This window comes from Scleropages formosus, chromosome 20 (assembly GCF_900964775.1).
Source record: "Scleropages formosus chromosome 20, fSclFor1.1, whole genome shotgun sequence".
In the NCBI taxonomy this organism is placed as follows: domain Eukaryota; kingdom Metazoa; phylum Chordata; class Actinopteri; order Osteoglossiformes; family Osteoglossidae; genus Scleropages; species Scleropages formosus.
Genome location: NC_041825.1, coordinates 23258180 through 23273117, shown reverse-complemented (window position 1 = coordinate 23273117; position 14938 = coordinate 23258180). Strand labels below are relative to the sequence as shown.

The 14938-nt window shown below is 44.2% G+C and overlaps 1 protein-coding gene and 1 non-coding gene across 3 annotated transcripts; both read left to right on the top strand.

Annotated features, from left to right (window-relative positions):
* The first annotated feature begins 8334 nt into the window (after positions 1-8334).
* On the top strand, positions 8335-12004 carry pdap1a (pdgfa associated protein 1a). Of its 2 annotated transcripts, none has more exons than XM_018761584.1 (6): positions 8335-8535; positions 8989-9071; positions 9310-9372; positions 9621-9742; positions 10119-10270; positions 11249-12004. In XM_018761584.1, the coding sequence occupies exons 1-6, from the start codon at positions 8523-8525 to the stop codon at positions 11278-11280; spliced, it is 465 nt and encodes a 154-aa protein (XP_018617100.1). In that variant the 5' UTR covers positions 8335-8522; the 3' UTR covers positions 11281-12004. The 2 variants fall into 2 exon arrangements, with proteins under 2 accessions (XP_018617100.1, XP_018617099.1); XM_018761583.1 differs by having other exon boundaries at positions 9618-9742.
* LOC114909240 (small nucleolar RNA SNORD88) lies at positions 9846-9931 on the top strand. Its single transcript, XR_003797181.1, has one exon. It is a non-coding gene; the product is annotated as a small nucleolar RNA SNORD88 (small nucleolar RNA).
* Positions 12005-14938: the final 2934 nt, after the last annotated feature.

Sequence of the window (14938 nt, the reverse complement as noted above, 5' to 3'; positions counted from 1 at the left end):
TTGTACATACTTACAGTGGTTATAAAGCTGCACCTCAGCATGTTTCATAGTTTATTTTCTTATATTGAGGAATCAAAACCCATTGTAGGTAGTGTATCTAGGAGGTAAGTCCCCTAGGTGAATATGGGGTTGGCTGGTAACACTACATAGAGTTCATTGGAAGTCGCTTTGGAGAAAAGAGTCTGCTAAATAAATAAATTTAAATGTAAAACGGATTTATTTGAGAATAATAAATGTACTGTACCTATGCATCCGCACAGGTTGCACAAACTATTATGCCAGAACTACCTGTGACAAAACTGTACCAAAAGATGCTATCAGGTTTGAGTATCGTTGTGTCTTTTTTATGGTAATAAATGACTGACAAAATATATCAGTGTACATTTATACCAGGGGTGTCCAAACTACGGCCCGCGGGCCAACTGCGGCCCGCGGGTCAGTTTTTATTGGCCCGCAGCAAATTCTGAAAATATAATTGAATATGGCCCGCACATGGCGCTTGAGCTCAACTCTGTTGCACTTCTCAGTTTCAACACTAGATGGAGCCAGTCACAGAAAAGGTGCTTCTCCACTAAACAAAATTAAGCAAAGAAAAATATTTACCACGAGTCACCAGAAATGGCAGCACCGAAGAAACGCAAGATAGCAAGTGAGTGTAGAAGATTTCAAACACGGTGGGAAAATGAATATTTCTTTAAAGAAATCAACGGAAAGTGTGTCTGTTTGATTTGCAATGAAGATGTTGCCGTGATGAAAGAGTATAATGTCCGTCGGCACTATGAGACCAAGCATCAGACATCCCAGCCATCCTTCAATCCAAAGGACAGCATCACTGCTCCCACTGAGAGCAATGTTCTTCACATTATAGGTGAGTTAGAAATACACACAGTAATCATGTGTCAATATGTCACCTCTTGTGTGTGGCCCGGGCCTTTGCTTATTTTTCTGTATTTGGCCCTCACCAAAAAAACTTTGGACACCCCTGATTTATACTATCATGACAGTCTCTTTCTTAAAAAGTTTATGAAATATTTATCTTAAATTTTTTAATATAATTAATAGAGAAGGGGATAAATAACAGTTATTCATTTGTTTTTTAAGTCCTCAGGGTGAACACTGATAATTGATGCGGAGGTCTGCAGTATTCATCAGTTCATGCACTCTCAACAGACTTACTGAGTTGTGATTGGGGCAATTTGCTAAAATGCTGTTAATTGAAAACTTTAATTACATTGAATATGTGTGCTGGTAATACAGTATTTACTAAACTTCAGCTAGTTATCCTAACACTACAATAACTTTTTTCAGATGGCTTGGAGAAAAATACCAGAGGAAAAACTGTAATAAGAAAATTCCGGTAGTTGACTGTGTTCACGAGTTCAAGACCCTACAACCAGTTACTAATGGCCAAGTGATTTCATCACCACCTGAGACACTTCCAAACTCCATCCATTCATCTATCCAATCCAAAAAAGAGCTTTTCATAGTGAAACAATGTAAAATGATTTGTTACTTTGCCTTAAAGAAGCTACCAGTGTTCAACACCATTTTGTCATGTCCACACCCGCACCATAATCGACAGCACCTGACACCAATCAGAGCACACACACACACACACACATTTTCAGAACCGCTTGTCCCCCACGGGGTCACGGGAAACCGGAGCCTACCCGGCAACACAGGGCGTAAGGCCGGAGGGGGAAGGGGACACACCCAGGACGGGACGCCAGTCCGTCGCAAGGCACCCCAAGCGGGACTCGAACCCCAGACCCACTAATGAGCAGGACTGCGGTCCAACCCACTGCGCCACCGCATCCCCCCAATCAGAGCACTTGCCTTTAAAAGACCCTCCTCAGCTCCCTTGCATTTGTGGAATCTCACTGAGAGAACTGTCTTGTCCTGTGTCCTGTGTCCTGTGTCCTGTGTCCTGTGTCCTGTGTCCTGTGTCCTGTGTCCGGCCTCCGGCTTTTGACCATTCGCTTTGTCCTCTGACTACATCCATGGATTCTCACCCTGATGGCAGATCAGCCAACTCTTTGCCCATGATATCACGTTACGGGTTAAGGTGCTCGATGGGCAACCACTCGGGACAGGAGTGGTGGAGTCCCAAACAGCGGAGATCCTCCTTCAGATGGAGGTATGTCATAAGGAGCCCATCTCCTTTTTTCTTATCAAATCCCCTGACACCCCGGTAATTTTGGGGTACACCTGACTGGCTTTGCATGATCTAATGGGGAACTGATATCATGGAGAGAATAGTGCGCTTCCTCTTGCCTTTCTTTCTCTTGGAGATCCACGTCGGTCAAAAGCCCTGACTCTACACAGCCTCTGACTGTGCCAGAGGAGTATGCGGACCTCCCTGAGGTCTTTAGTAAATCGCACGCGTCTGTCCTACCTCTATACCATCTGTGGGACTGTGCCATCAACCTCCTCTCCAAGGGGCCGGGTTACCCACTTTCTTTACCTGAACAGAAGGCCATGGAGGAATACATGATGGAGACCCTATCCTTGAGTATTATTAGGCCAGCCACCTCACCGGTCTCAGCAGGGTTTTTCTTTGTGGGGGTTGGGGGGGAGGACGGTGGTCTATGCCCCTGCATTGACTACAGAAATCTCAATGAGATCAGTGAAATACCCTAATCCCCTGTCACTGATCCCGGCCACGCTTGAACGGGTCCATGGTGCACAGGTCTTTACCAAATTAGACCTTCACAGTGCGTATAATCTCATCCAGATAAGAGAGGGGGACGAGTGGAAAACTGCATTTAGCATCACCCTAGATCACTATGAATACCTGGTTATGCCTTTCGGGTTAGCTAACGCCCCCTCTGTATTCCAGGCTTTTGTTAATCATGTGCTAGGAGATTTGGTGAATAAGTATGTACTTGTGTATCTCGATGACATCCTGGTGTTCTCACCTTCTATGGCCGTGCATGTGACACACGTAAGACAGGTGCTCAGCCGCTTATTAGCTAATAGCCTCTTTGTTAAGGGTGAAAAATGTCTGTTTTACCAGGAGCGTGTGTCTTTCCTGGGTTTCATCCTTGGTCCAGATGGAGTGGCAATGGACTCCACTAAGGTCCAGGCAGTGCTGGACTGGCCCCGTCCAACCTCTGGGAAGGCTCTACAACGGTTTTTGGGGTTTGCGAACTTTCACCGCCGGTTTATTCATGAATTCAGTAGCCTAGCTGCTCCCCTCACCTTCTTCTCAAGGGTAAAAGATCCAAGCTCTCCTGGCAGCCAGAGGCCCTTGAGGCATTCCAGGATCTCAAACGGCATTTCACAACCACTTCGATCCTTAAGCACCCCGATCCATCGTTACCTTTTGTTGTTGAGGTAGATGCCTCGACTGTGGGTGTCGGTGCGGTTTTATTGCAGAGACAGGGAACCCCAGCCAATCTCCATCCGTGTGCATATTTTTCATGTAAGCTGTCGCCCATCAAATGCAATTATGACATCGCTAACAGGGAATTGTTAGCGATCAAGCTGGCTCTGGAGGAGTGGAGACACTGGTTGGAGGAGGCTACTCACCCGTTCTTGGTCTTTACGGACCATCGAAACCTGGAGTACCTGAAGACAGCTCGTTGGGCTCTTTTCTCTACCAAGTTCCAGTTCAGTCTCCTACCATCCTGGTTCCAAGAACACCAAGGCTGACGCCCTGTCCCGGCTGTATGACAAGGACCCGACCCCCAGAAGCGCCCGAGACCACCCTTCCCAGCACTTACATTGTGGTTCCTGTACGTTGGCAGTTCACGCAGGACCTCCAGAGGGCCCAAAATGAGGAACCCAGTCCAGTTGACACCCCAGAAGGCAAGGAGTATGTCCCTGCCAGGATGCGCCCACAGCTACTCCACTGGGTGCATGACGCCCCAGCCGCTGGCCACCCAGCGTGTCAATGAATTCTGGCCCTGCTCAAAAAGAAGTACTGGTGGCCCTCCCTTAGAGAGGATGTACAGGAGTTTGTGGAGGCATGTGAGGTTATGTGCTCAGGCTAGGACCCCAAACCAGAAACCTGCAGGGCTGTTGGAGTCCCTTCCAGGTCCATTCAGGCCTTAGTCACATGTAGCGGTGGACTTCCTGACAGACTTACTGCCCTTCAAGGGTAATACAGTGACCCTAGTGGTGTTGGACAGGTTTTCTAAGTCCTGTCATCTTCTTCCTTTGTTTCAACTTCCCACTGCCCTGGCCACGGCCAAGCTTCTCTTTCAGAATGTATTCCGGATCTTTGGGTTACCCGAGGACATTGTCTCCGACCGAGGTCCTCAGTTCATGTCCAGGGTGTGGAGAGTGTTCTGGCAGAGGCTTGGAGTATCCATTAGCCTTACTTCCAAATACTATCTTCACGCTGACAGACAAGTGTAGCGACTGAACCAAGACCTCAGTCACTTTCTAAGAAGCTACTGCAGACAAGACCAGGACCAGTGGTCACATTTCCTGCCCTGAGCCAAATATGCCTATAACTCCTTGTCACAGTCCTCCACAGGCCTGTCCCTTTTCCAGTGTGTCCTTGGTTACCAGCCTCTCTTGTTCCTCTGAGTTCCCTGCTGTGGATTCCTGGTTCCTGAACAGTGAGGTGGCCTGGCAAGCAGTGCAGGAACATCTTCAACAAAGTGCTCAGCGGTACAAACAGACCAACCGACACCACCGCACCTTGCTTTTTCAGTCTGGGCAATGGGTTGGCTATCCACAAGGGACATCTGCCTGAAACTGCCCTCCAAGAAACTCAGCCCCCAGTTTATAGGCCCATACAAAATCCTTTGGATCGCCCCAGTCACCTACCTGTTACAGTTGCCTCCTCATTTAACACATCTGCCCCACATTTCATGTCTCCCTTCTCAAGCCCTACAGTACTCCAAGCCACCCGGCGCAACCTGATACACCCTCCAGGGGATATAGCCTAGTGTTCGCACCCTTCTGGATTCCAAGCGCCGGTGTGGGGGTCTGTACTACCTAGTGGACTGGGAGGGGTACTGTCCCCAGGAACGCAGCTTGGTGCCGGCTCACAATATCCGCGCTCCATCCCTCATCACCGATTTACATCTGGACTGTCCAGATAAGCTGGCACCTCGTCCCAGAGGCCACCCCCCTTCCAGGTGTCACAGGTCGGATGGAGTGGCTTGTAGGGGTGAGGGTACTGTCACGTCCATGCCCGCACCACAATTGATAGCACCTGACACCAATCGGAGCACTTGCCTTTAAAAGACCCTCCTCAGCTCCCATGCACTTGCGGAATCTCACTGAGACAACCGTCCTGTCTGCGCCTATGTCCTGTCCTTCCTCGTCCCTAGCTTCCTATTTCTGTTCCCTGGCTTTTGACCATTTCCCCGTCCCCTGACTACGTCCATGTATCCTCGCTCTCACTCAGACCGCTGATCAACTGACTCTTTGCCCGTCCCTGACAACAAGAACTCGCCTGACCCCTTGGTTCCTGACGAACGATCCTGCACTTGGATCCAGCCGTCCCTGCGCCCTTGGTTTGCGTGACACATTTGAAAAATTAGGTATTTAAATTGTCTCTTTGCATTTTTAGTGACAAATTTTACTGTATCAAATTTTTTTTATTATATACTGTATATTGTAACATTTTTTTTACAAAAAATCTCCTTAACATAATGCATCTGCATTTAAAATACTTATAATGGAATGTATAATTTTTTTTTACATTAACTTATTTAGCTGATGCTTTCCTCCAAAGCAACTTAGTGTGAAGATTACAGTTATTTAGCCATTTATACAGCTGGGTAATTCTTAGAGAAGCAATTTAGGGTAAGTACCTTGTTCAAAGGTATTACAGCCAGGGGTGGGGATCAAACCTGCCACCTTTGGATCTAAAGGCAGTAGTTCTAACTACTACACTACTAGCTCTTTTAATAACTTTTCTGAGGAACCTGACTTAAAATCTTCTTAAAAATCTGAAATAATGCAAAAATATTGTTACAAATCTGAATACAGTATAATAATGATTACGTTGCACACGATGACGGACTCAAGTGCATAAGTCCTCAGAACAATCTTTATTTTAGCAGGCAGACGAAAGCCAAAAGAGCAGTCGGGGACAGGCGAAGGTCGGGCGATCGGCAAACATAATACACAGGACAAGGAGATAATCGTGGTCAAAGAACAAACAGGCGGAGGTCGAGGTCGGAAGGAGTTACAGGATACACAATCAGGAAGGCAAGAGAAGTCGCTGAACAAGGTCCCACACGGTCTCCTCCTCGGCGTCCCTTTTTAGCTTCTGTTCCATCAGGGAACAGCAGGTGTCGCCGATGTGCTGGCTGATGGAGACGTGACACCGACAAACTACATATTCATGGTTACTGCAGGATCTGTCTCTTAATGGTAGAATATTAGCTAAAACAGAAGCCTAATCTTGTCTTGTGTACATTACAACCCACAATCTATTATTAAAGGTGATGATAGTGAAATGTTCAATTTCATAGGGAGAAACAGAACACACTATCTAAAAAAGGATCATTTATACAACCCTGTAGACAAGGGCGGTCTTATTGTATTTGATTTGGATAATTGACAATTTGGTCAAAAATTTCTTTAATTATGAAGATAAAATTCTGAATATTATCTCTCACACACACACACACACACACACACACACACACACACACACACACACACACAGGGTTACAGGGAACCGGAGCCTACCCAGCAACGCAGGGCGTAAGGCCGGAGGGGGAGGGGACACACCCAGGACGGGACGCCAGTCCATCGCAAGGCACCCCAAGCGGGACTCGAACCCCAGACCCACTGGAGAACAGGACTGTGCCACCACACCCCCTTTTTAAAACACTGTATGACAAAAATGTTGTATTTGTGAGACAGTTATTTGACAACAAGGGCCAATTATTGTGTTACTCTGAATTCCTACAGAAGTATGGCATGTCTACCACAGGTAAAGAACTCCCCATTGTTCTGAACACTATTACCAAAGGGCTCTCACCTAAACACTAGGAAGTTGAGGTAATATGTATAGAACTAATCATATTCAGATGATCCATCATTGCACAGTATCCACACTTCTGATAAGAAATTCAATAATTCCTTCTTGAGGTCACAGTGTAGAGAAAATACCATTCAAAGCCAAAGTCAATTTTATTGTCATTCCACCTATAGGTGAGTTACATACTGTATATAGGGGAACGAAATCATATCACTATGCATCATCAAGAAGTTAAGGTTAAGACAGGGCAGTTGGTAGTATAGTGGTTAGAGCTACTGCCTTTGGATCCAAAGGTGGCAGATTTGATTTCCCACACCTAGCTGTACTACCCTTGAGCAAGGTACTTACCCTAAATTTCTCCAGTAAAAATTACTTAGCTGTATAAATGGGTATATAATTGTAACCTTAAGATTGTAAGTTGCTTTGATGAAAAGCATCAGCTAAATAAATGTAAGATGAATTTATCTTGTGCTTTTCATGCCAAATGCCACTGTTTTTTTCTGTAACACCTTGGGTTCTCATTACTGCAACAATAATGACACGGCTATGAAGGACTGTCAGCTGTTACCACCCGTAGACTAACCGTAATAATAACGAAAAAACGTATTTATTGTGAAAACGATTTCAACGGGTCAGTGTCTTATGAACATATTAGAATAAAATGAAAAAAATAGGGTAAACTTACGGCTGCATGTGTTTTTGTGTTGAGTTTTATCAAGTTTTTCTTATTATTTTATGTTTTAGCGGCTTTTGTAATGATTTACTTCGTATTTTTGACAAAGTAGTATTGTAACGACCCGCGTTACTGATGCAAGTATGTGATATAGACTAAAGTCAAGAGGTTTAAGTAAATGATACAGTTTAATTTAAATAACGTTATTCTCCTTAATCAATTATGAATAATTATATAATACTGAAACAGAACGAATTTTTTACCAAAAACCCGCAGCACCCATATTTTACGTCTTTGCCCAAATTTGTAAAGTTTTGTAAACGAATACACACACACACACACATTTTCAGAACCGCTTGTCCCATAGGGGGTCACGGGGAACCGGAGCCTACCCGGCAACACAGGGCGTAAGGCCGGAGGGGGAGGGGACACACCCAGGACGGGACGCCAGTCCGTCGCAAGGCACCCCAAGCGGGACTTGAACCCCAGACCCACCAGAGAGCAGGACTGTGGTCCAACCCACTGCGCCACCGCACCCCTGTAAACGAATAAAACCGCATATTATTCGTTATTGAAGCCACACGTCATAATAGTTGCTCTGTGATTGGTCGTATACATATCAGTACAAATTACTTTTTCTTTACTGTATTGGGTGAAAAAGAAGGCGTACAGAAGGGTTACTCTTCCTTCCCGCTCTAGACCACAGGAAACGGAAGCAGCTCGAGCGCGGCGGGCGCTGTAATATTATAAAAGGCCTTCCAGTGAAACGAAACTAAACCGGCCCTGAGCCCCAGTGAGAGAATAGGTTGTGCTGACAGGTTATGGTTTAACGGTCTCCCTGCGCTTTCCTCGTTTCCTGTTTTTGTCGGATATTTTAATTTAGGATATTTAAAAATGCCGAGAAGCGGTAAGTATTGAACAGAGAGTCGCTTAGCTAACAGTTGAAAACTGTCTGTTCTAGTAAGTATTTGTCCTTAAGTTTAACGTATGACGTACTGCACGATTCTAGTACCGCCATTCACGTGTTGATTGCCCTGTCATACAACAATACGACCCTGCTTTCGGTAAATGATCTCCATGGCATTTGTGTACCTCTTCAGCCTTTTTTTTTAAAAAATAACGTCAAGTTATTAAAAAATATTTTCTGTCACAACTGTTACCTCACACAAGAATGGAACACAACAGCTTGTTCTGTCGGAGTCTTTCGTCCACGTGGCTGGAAACCCTCGTAGTCGGTAGTGTGTTGTGTTGGAACTGCTAGTTGAGGGGTTTAAAAGAAGACACGGAGATGCTGGTGAAGCTCAGACTCTTGCTTATCTATAATCCTCTAACTGTATATCACTCCCACTTGGGCCCTCAGGAAAGAAGGGCTACAAGGGCAGGAGGAAGCAGTTCTCCAACCCTGAGGAGATTGACCGACAGATGAGAGCCGAAAAGGAGAAGGTATGAAAGGGCTCTTCTCCACATCTGTTAATTTAGAAGCTAGTTTATGATCCAAAGCAATGCACACTCAGAGTAAACAATTGAATTCATCTTCATCTGATGGTATGGATGGAATTCTGGTTCCTTGATCTGTTAATGTCCCAAGTTACTGTATTGTAATGCTTGTCTTTTCTAAAGCTGTCTGCTGGTAAGGAAAAATGCGGCGATACTAAAGTAAACAAATTTGTCCATCCTCAAGGAAGATGACGCAGATTCAGACCCCGAGAGCACATCAGAGTCTGAAGAAAGCAGTGATGATGAAGTGAGTGAGACACTTTGGGAGAGAGGTTGTCAGTTGGTACTGGAAATCCATTGTTGCCCCCTGCATATATTCCTGGGTCAAGAGTCCTTCATCTGGTATCATTTGTATTGTTCTCACATAGTGAACTCAAGCTGGATGTTAGTAGTTTTTTTTTTAAATTTAATTTGGGAACTTTTAAGATAATGGGATGTTATCTTTCGAGTGAAGGGATGTCATGCTGTTGCTTTCTCTGTTGGGGCATTTAGCAGCAGAGGAGGAAAGGAGTGGAAGGGCTCATAGAAATTGAGAATCCCAACCGCATCACCCAGAACAGCAAGAAGGTGACAGACCTGGATGTCAGTGTCCCCAAAGAGCTGAGTCGTCGAGAGAGGGGAGTCTGCTGCAGATTGTCACAATAAGTTGAAAAAATTCAGCTGCATATTGTTGGGGGAGGGATAATGAAGAAAAGACTTTTGCTAAATGTCTTGGTTTGAGATCTCCCATGATATTTTGCACTGGGCTCTGAGTCTTTGATGACCATGGTGCTCTCACCCTTGACAAGGTGGGAACTGAGGAGGTCTTTTGTAAAAACACAGATTATTTGAAGACCTTATTGCCTTTCATACACACTGTTCTTAAGTTTTGTCAATTTTAACATCTGTGTTAAGCTTTGCATCCATTTAATCTTGGCATGGTGAAGATATAGGGTGTATGGTTTTCTCAAGGTCTACAAGGGTGATATACTTAATGTTCTTCTTTTTGGACAGGGAGGAGATTGAGAAGCAGCGTGCTAAGGACCACTATATGAAGCTGCATTTAGAGGGGAAGACGGAGCAAGCACAGGCAGACCTCGCACGGCTAGCCATCATCAAGAAGCAGCGGGAAGAAGCTGCTAGGAAGAGGGAAGAGCTCAGGAAAGGTGAAGGGAAGGGTGTGCAAGTACTTAGATTGGATCATTCACTCTGCACAAGTTGGCTGCATGCTACGTGCAAGAGTATTTAAAAACATTTTGGTTTTGATGGACTTGAATGCACACTTTTACCTGCATGGAACTTCCATCCATCCTTTTTGGAGACACTGGTTCCCATAAGGGGGGCACAGCAGTGCAGCTGGCTTGTCCAGGTCCTGCTCTCTGGTGGGTCTGGAGTTCGAGTCCCGCTTGGGGTGCCCTACAACAGACTGGCATCCTGATCTGGGTGTGTCCACCTCCCCCTCCAGCCTTGCGCCCTGTGTTGCTGGGTTAGGCTCCAGTTTGCCGCGACCCACTTGGGACAAGTGGTTTCAGACTGTGTGTGTCTGTGTCTGTGTGTGGTTCTCATACCTGAATTCAAGGAAAATGAGCACATACTTAAACTCATGGCTTTGCTGTAAATGCATACCCTAATACTAATGTCCATCACCACTCAAAAGTGAGTACAATTGGTGGGAACTAGTTTTAAAAAAAAAAAACTGATAATTTAGCTGACATGTCTCCAAATTGACTTAATGTGCTTACAATGATTTACCCATTTATACATTAGATATTTTTTTTTTTACTGGAGCAATTTTGGGGTAAGTACCTTTCTTAAGGTTACTACAGAAGTAGGTATGACACAAACTGATGACCTTCAGATCAAAAGGCAGCAGTTCTAACCACTGTGCTTCCTGCTGCCCCTTTTTTCATAAGCTGCTCAGTTAATTACCAAATAAGGCACAATGTTTTCCCAGGTCTTCTGCAGCAGTTTCCAGAAATGTAGGATACTCATGTATTGCTTTGTTTTTACCCTTCTGTCCAGTTCTGCCCCATGTGGGTGTTTCCCAAATGTATTCACACTTTTCACTTGTACTCTATACTACAGTCAGTTGTCAAACTGTGACCAACACAACAAATATCTCACAGTTACATCATCTCTTTCAGAAAAAGAAGAGGCTGCAAAGTATAAACGCTAGTGGTCCCTTCCCAGAATGTCTTGCTGGGGTTGGGTACAAACAGCTGTATAACAGAAAGACATGGATGCCATTAGACTTTACATGGAGAAGATGAGACCGGTGGACCTGTGAAAGATGAATCAAGAAGAACATTCTAGTCTGGGGTTCTATCATCAGCTCTACTCAACCTCTGTCAAACATGCTTTTCCAAACTACTTCTCTACTGTTTTAATGTTTCTGGAGTTTGTCCATTCCTTAATTTTAACTCTGTTGCTTACCTATGGGAAGGGTGTGCCCTCACCTTTAAATAAGAGCCAAGATTGGGGCAGGTGATTGGCAGAGGGGCAGTATCAGAAGCAATTCTACGATTGCTTGTCCTTCCGTCTTTCTCTCCCTGCTGCCTCTTCACTTGTGTCTCAGTCTTTGGGTGTGTTCATGGTTTTTTGGTGGAAAATGCCATTAGTTTTTTTGTGGCATTTCTCTTCTATTTTAGGACCAATAGGCTGTTTATGCCTTTTGCAGTTTACAGAACCATTGTCTCCTGTTGCCGAAACCATTCAGTTTTAGCTGGATGGGGATATTTGTGGTGCTTTGAGCAACAGCTGCCAGCTCATATATTGGAAGGATGGATTCACTAAAATGTGTACAGTGTTTACAGTTGAGGTGGGGGGAAGATAATCCATGTTATGAAGGTCTTAATTTTGTGTGTTTGATTTGATTTAAAATAAATGCATACACAAACTTGGATCTTTTCTTTAGTGGTCTTATTATATTAATACAGCTGCTTTAAATTGGGTAATTTCACCAAGGTTGTCTAGAAGGGGTGTTGATGTGTGATATCTGTTCTAGTGGCTGTGGGGAGACTAGTGAAAGTTTTGTAAGGCTCTCTCATGGCATGTTTTCTTTTGAAGCTGAAAGGTGGATGTTACTGTTACTAGCAGGTTGAATAACAAATCACTTTGGAGTATCTTATTTGGAAAATTATATCTGTAAACAAAAATCTTCAGTAATGTTGCAGGACCTCAGTGAGTACAGGGTAGAAATCATATGATCAGGTAGCATGGTGCCACGGCAAGTAGCGCTGTTGTCTCACAGCACCTGGGTGGTGTGAGAGGATGTGAGTTCAAGCCTCACTCAGCCTGTGAGGAGTTTGCATGTTCTCCCCATGTGTGTGTGGGTTTCTGCTGGGTGCTCTGGTTTCCTCCCACAGTCTAAAGATATACTGTTCAGGATCACCCATAGTGTGTGTGACAGAGGGAGTGTGTTCCACTGATGTATGGATGAGTGACCCAGTGCAAGTCAGCTTGGTGAATAAGGTGTGTGGGCTGATTACACTACCAAGTACAATGGGAGATGCTTTGGAGAAAAGTGTCTGCTAAATAAGTAAATGTAATGTTTGACTGAACTTTGCAGGAGTAAACTATTTAAAAGCAATTCCTGACCCCCTCCATTGGGTGGTGCTGCTTTGCACAAAGTACTGCACTGAACTTTCGTTCATGTTGATGCCTCAAAGCCTTTGTACAACTTGTGTCCCTTTTTTACTTAAAGCTCTGCAGTTCACTTTGAAATTTGTCTTGTTTTTAAGAACTGCTATGGGCTAACCTGCAATTTGGAGGAGACAGGATTCCTCCTCTCCCCGGGTAACTGCATTACCTCTTAAACTCTGAGGGTGGTGTCCACATAGCTATAATTCCCCTTTTTCTCTTGCAACACTGCAAGGTAATTTCCTCAGCAGCAGGGTTAGTCACTGCTTGCAGAAGCTTTAGTGAGAGCTGCTTGTGTGTGGCGTCATTCAAATCACACTGCCTGTGCGTGTGGGTTTTGCTGTGACCTGCCTTATCAGTTCACAAGGACTTCTGGTTTAACCCCATGTTTTACTGTGCTAAGTAGTAACCCTTTTTAACCAAAGTCAGTTGTGCCTAATTGTGGTGTGGAGGTGCTCTCAAGAGGGAGTGTAAACCAGTTGTTAACCAGATTTAAAAGTGAATGACCATAGCAGCTGAAATGTACACAACATCACCATATGCATGATCAAACATCCATCTCCACCCTCTGTTAATCACCCAACATGTTTTCTTGCTTGTCACATTAGTTACTTCATTAACTGGAAAAAAAACAAGCAAAGGTCTAGTGACAAGGGGCTGTCCATCAAAAGTTGCTACATCCCTGAGCCCTAGTTCTAGTGGTTGCGTACTCATAGACACAACAGCAGAGCTAAAGCCTTGATCTTAAAAATCACTGTTGATCATCAAGTTTCTGCCCGCTTGTCTGTGCCACTTCTCTTTCTGCAGGCAAGTCCACTACTGTCAGCTCTCTGACGGAAGAGCGCTGGACCTGAACTGCCTATAGGCTGACCTCTGCTTAATGGGAAGTTACTCAAAAGCTAAAACTAGCTTATTTTTCTTTTTAAATCGTTAGCTAAAATGACCCAAATTACTCCATCATACTCCTGTACACATTCTTTTACTGATTAAAAAACATTAAGTGCCCAACTGTAAATAATAACCTGTTTACAGCTTCTGAAGCAGTGTAACAAAATACAATAGCCCAATAGATGGGTCACCACTATAAAGCAGTTTACAATAAATGTATAAAAGTGTGCACACAAAGACAGCATACACCAAAACAGAAAATACTAAATGATGAGGAAAAGAGGGGATAGGAAAAAAGGTCCAGGGAAAATAGCATATTTCCTATATGTTGCATACATGTGAGTTTGAACAAGGTGGTCTTAAGCCTGGATTTAAAGGTAGGCAGGGCAGGAGAATGTATGCTTACCACAGTGAATTTCCCTCTCTGCGTGGTTCCCTTTGTCTACCTTGGACCATCTCGTCCACAGCAAATCGTCCCCTCAGTGGTACCAGTTCTCTATGCATCCTTTCTGGTAGAGCTCAGGGTTTTGCCAACTAATTCTTACACTTGTCATATTAATGGAGCACCTAACTGTCCGTGTTAGACCCCGTGTATCTCTACTGCATTTGAATAAGCATGTTCTCTCAAAAAGGTGTTCTCTTTTTAAATTAACTGCAGAATAGTACTCAGCTGTCATATACTGTATATATATCCATTATTATATATATATATATATATATATACATGTATGTCCACTGTATCTTCTGCCTTAATTTTTAATGTTTAAGCATCCCAGTTGACTGTGAGTCCATGTCTATGTTGGCTGTAATCTCTCATTGCCAGGTTTGTATGTACGTATGTGTATATAAATATATGTGTGTATGTACATATAAATAATTAGAGCAGCATGTTTGTGGATGGTTAGAGGAACTATAAATACCCTGAGCCACAAGAGCCCACAGAACTGCTATCGAAGTGGAACACAAACACAGAAAAGGTTTAACACAGCCAGTAATGTGCCTTTCAAGTAGTCTTGCACATGTAGAAAAATAACTAGCCTCATTCGACCAGAGTTGAGACACCTCATAAAGTGATTCTGGGTGGTGCATCTGTGTAAGATGATAACTCCTTTGCGGTTTATGATACTCTGTGCATTATCTCTGCGTATGCCGGTACACTGAATGTGATGTTACTGAGTTTCATGTGACAGTAGTGTAAACCTCTGGCCACAAAGCAGCCCTGCCTGCTTGGGGAACACCTACCTGCTGCAAATAAACTGCAGGTCTGAGCTATGGTTCAAGGGTAATGTGAACCCATACCAGCCTGC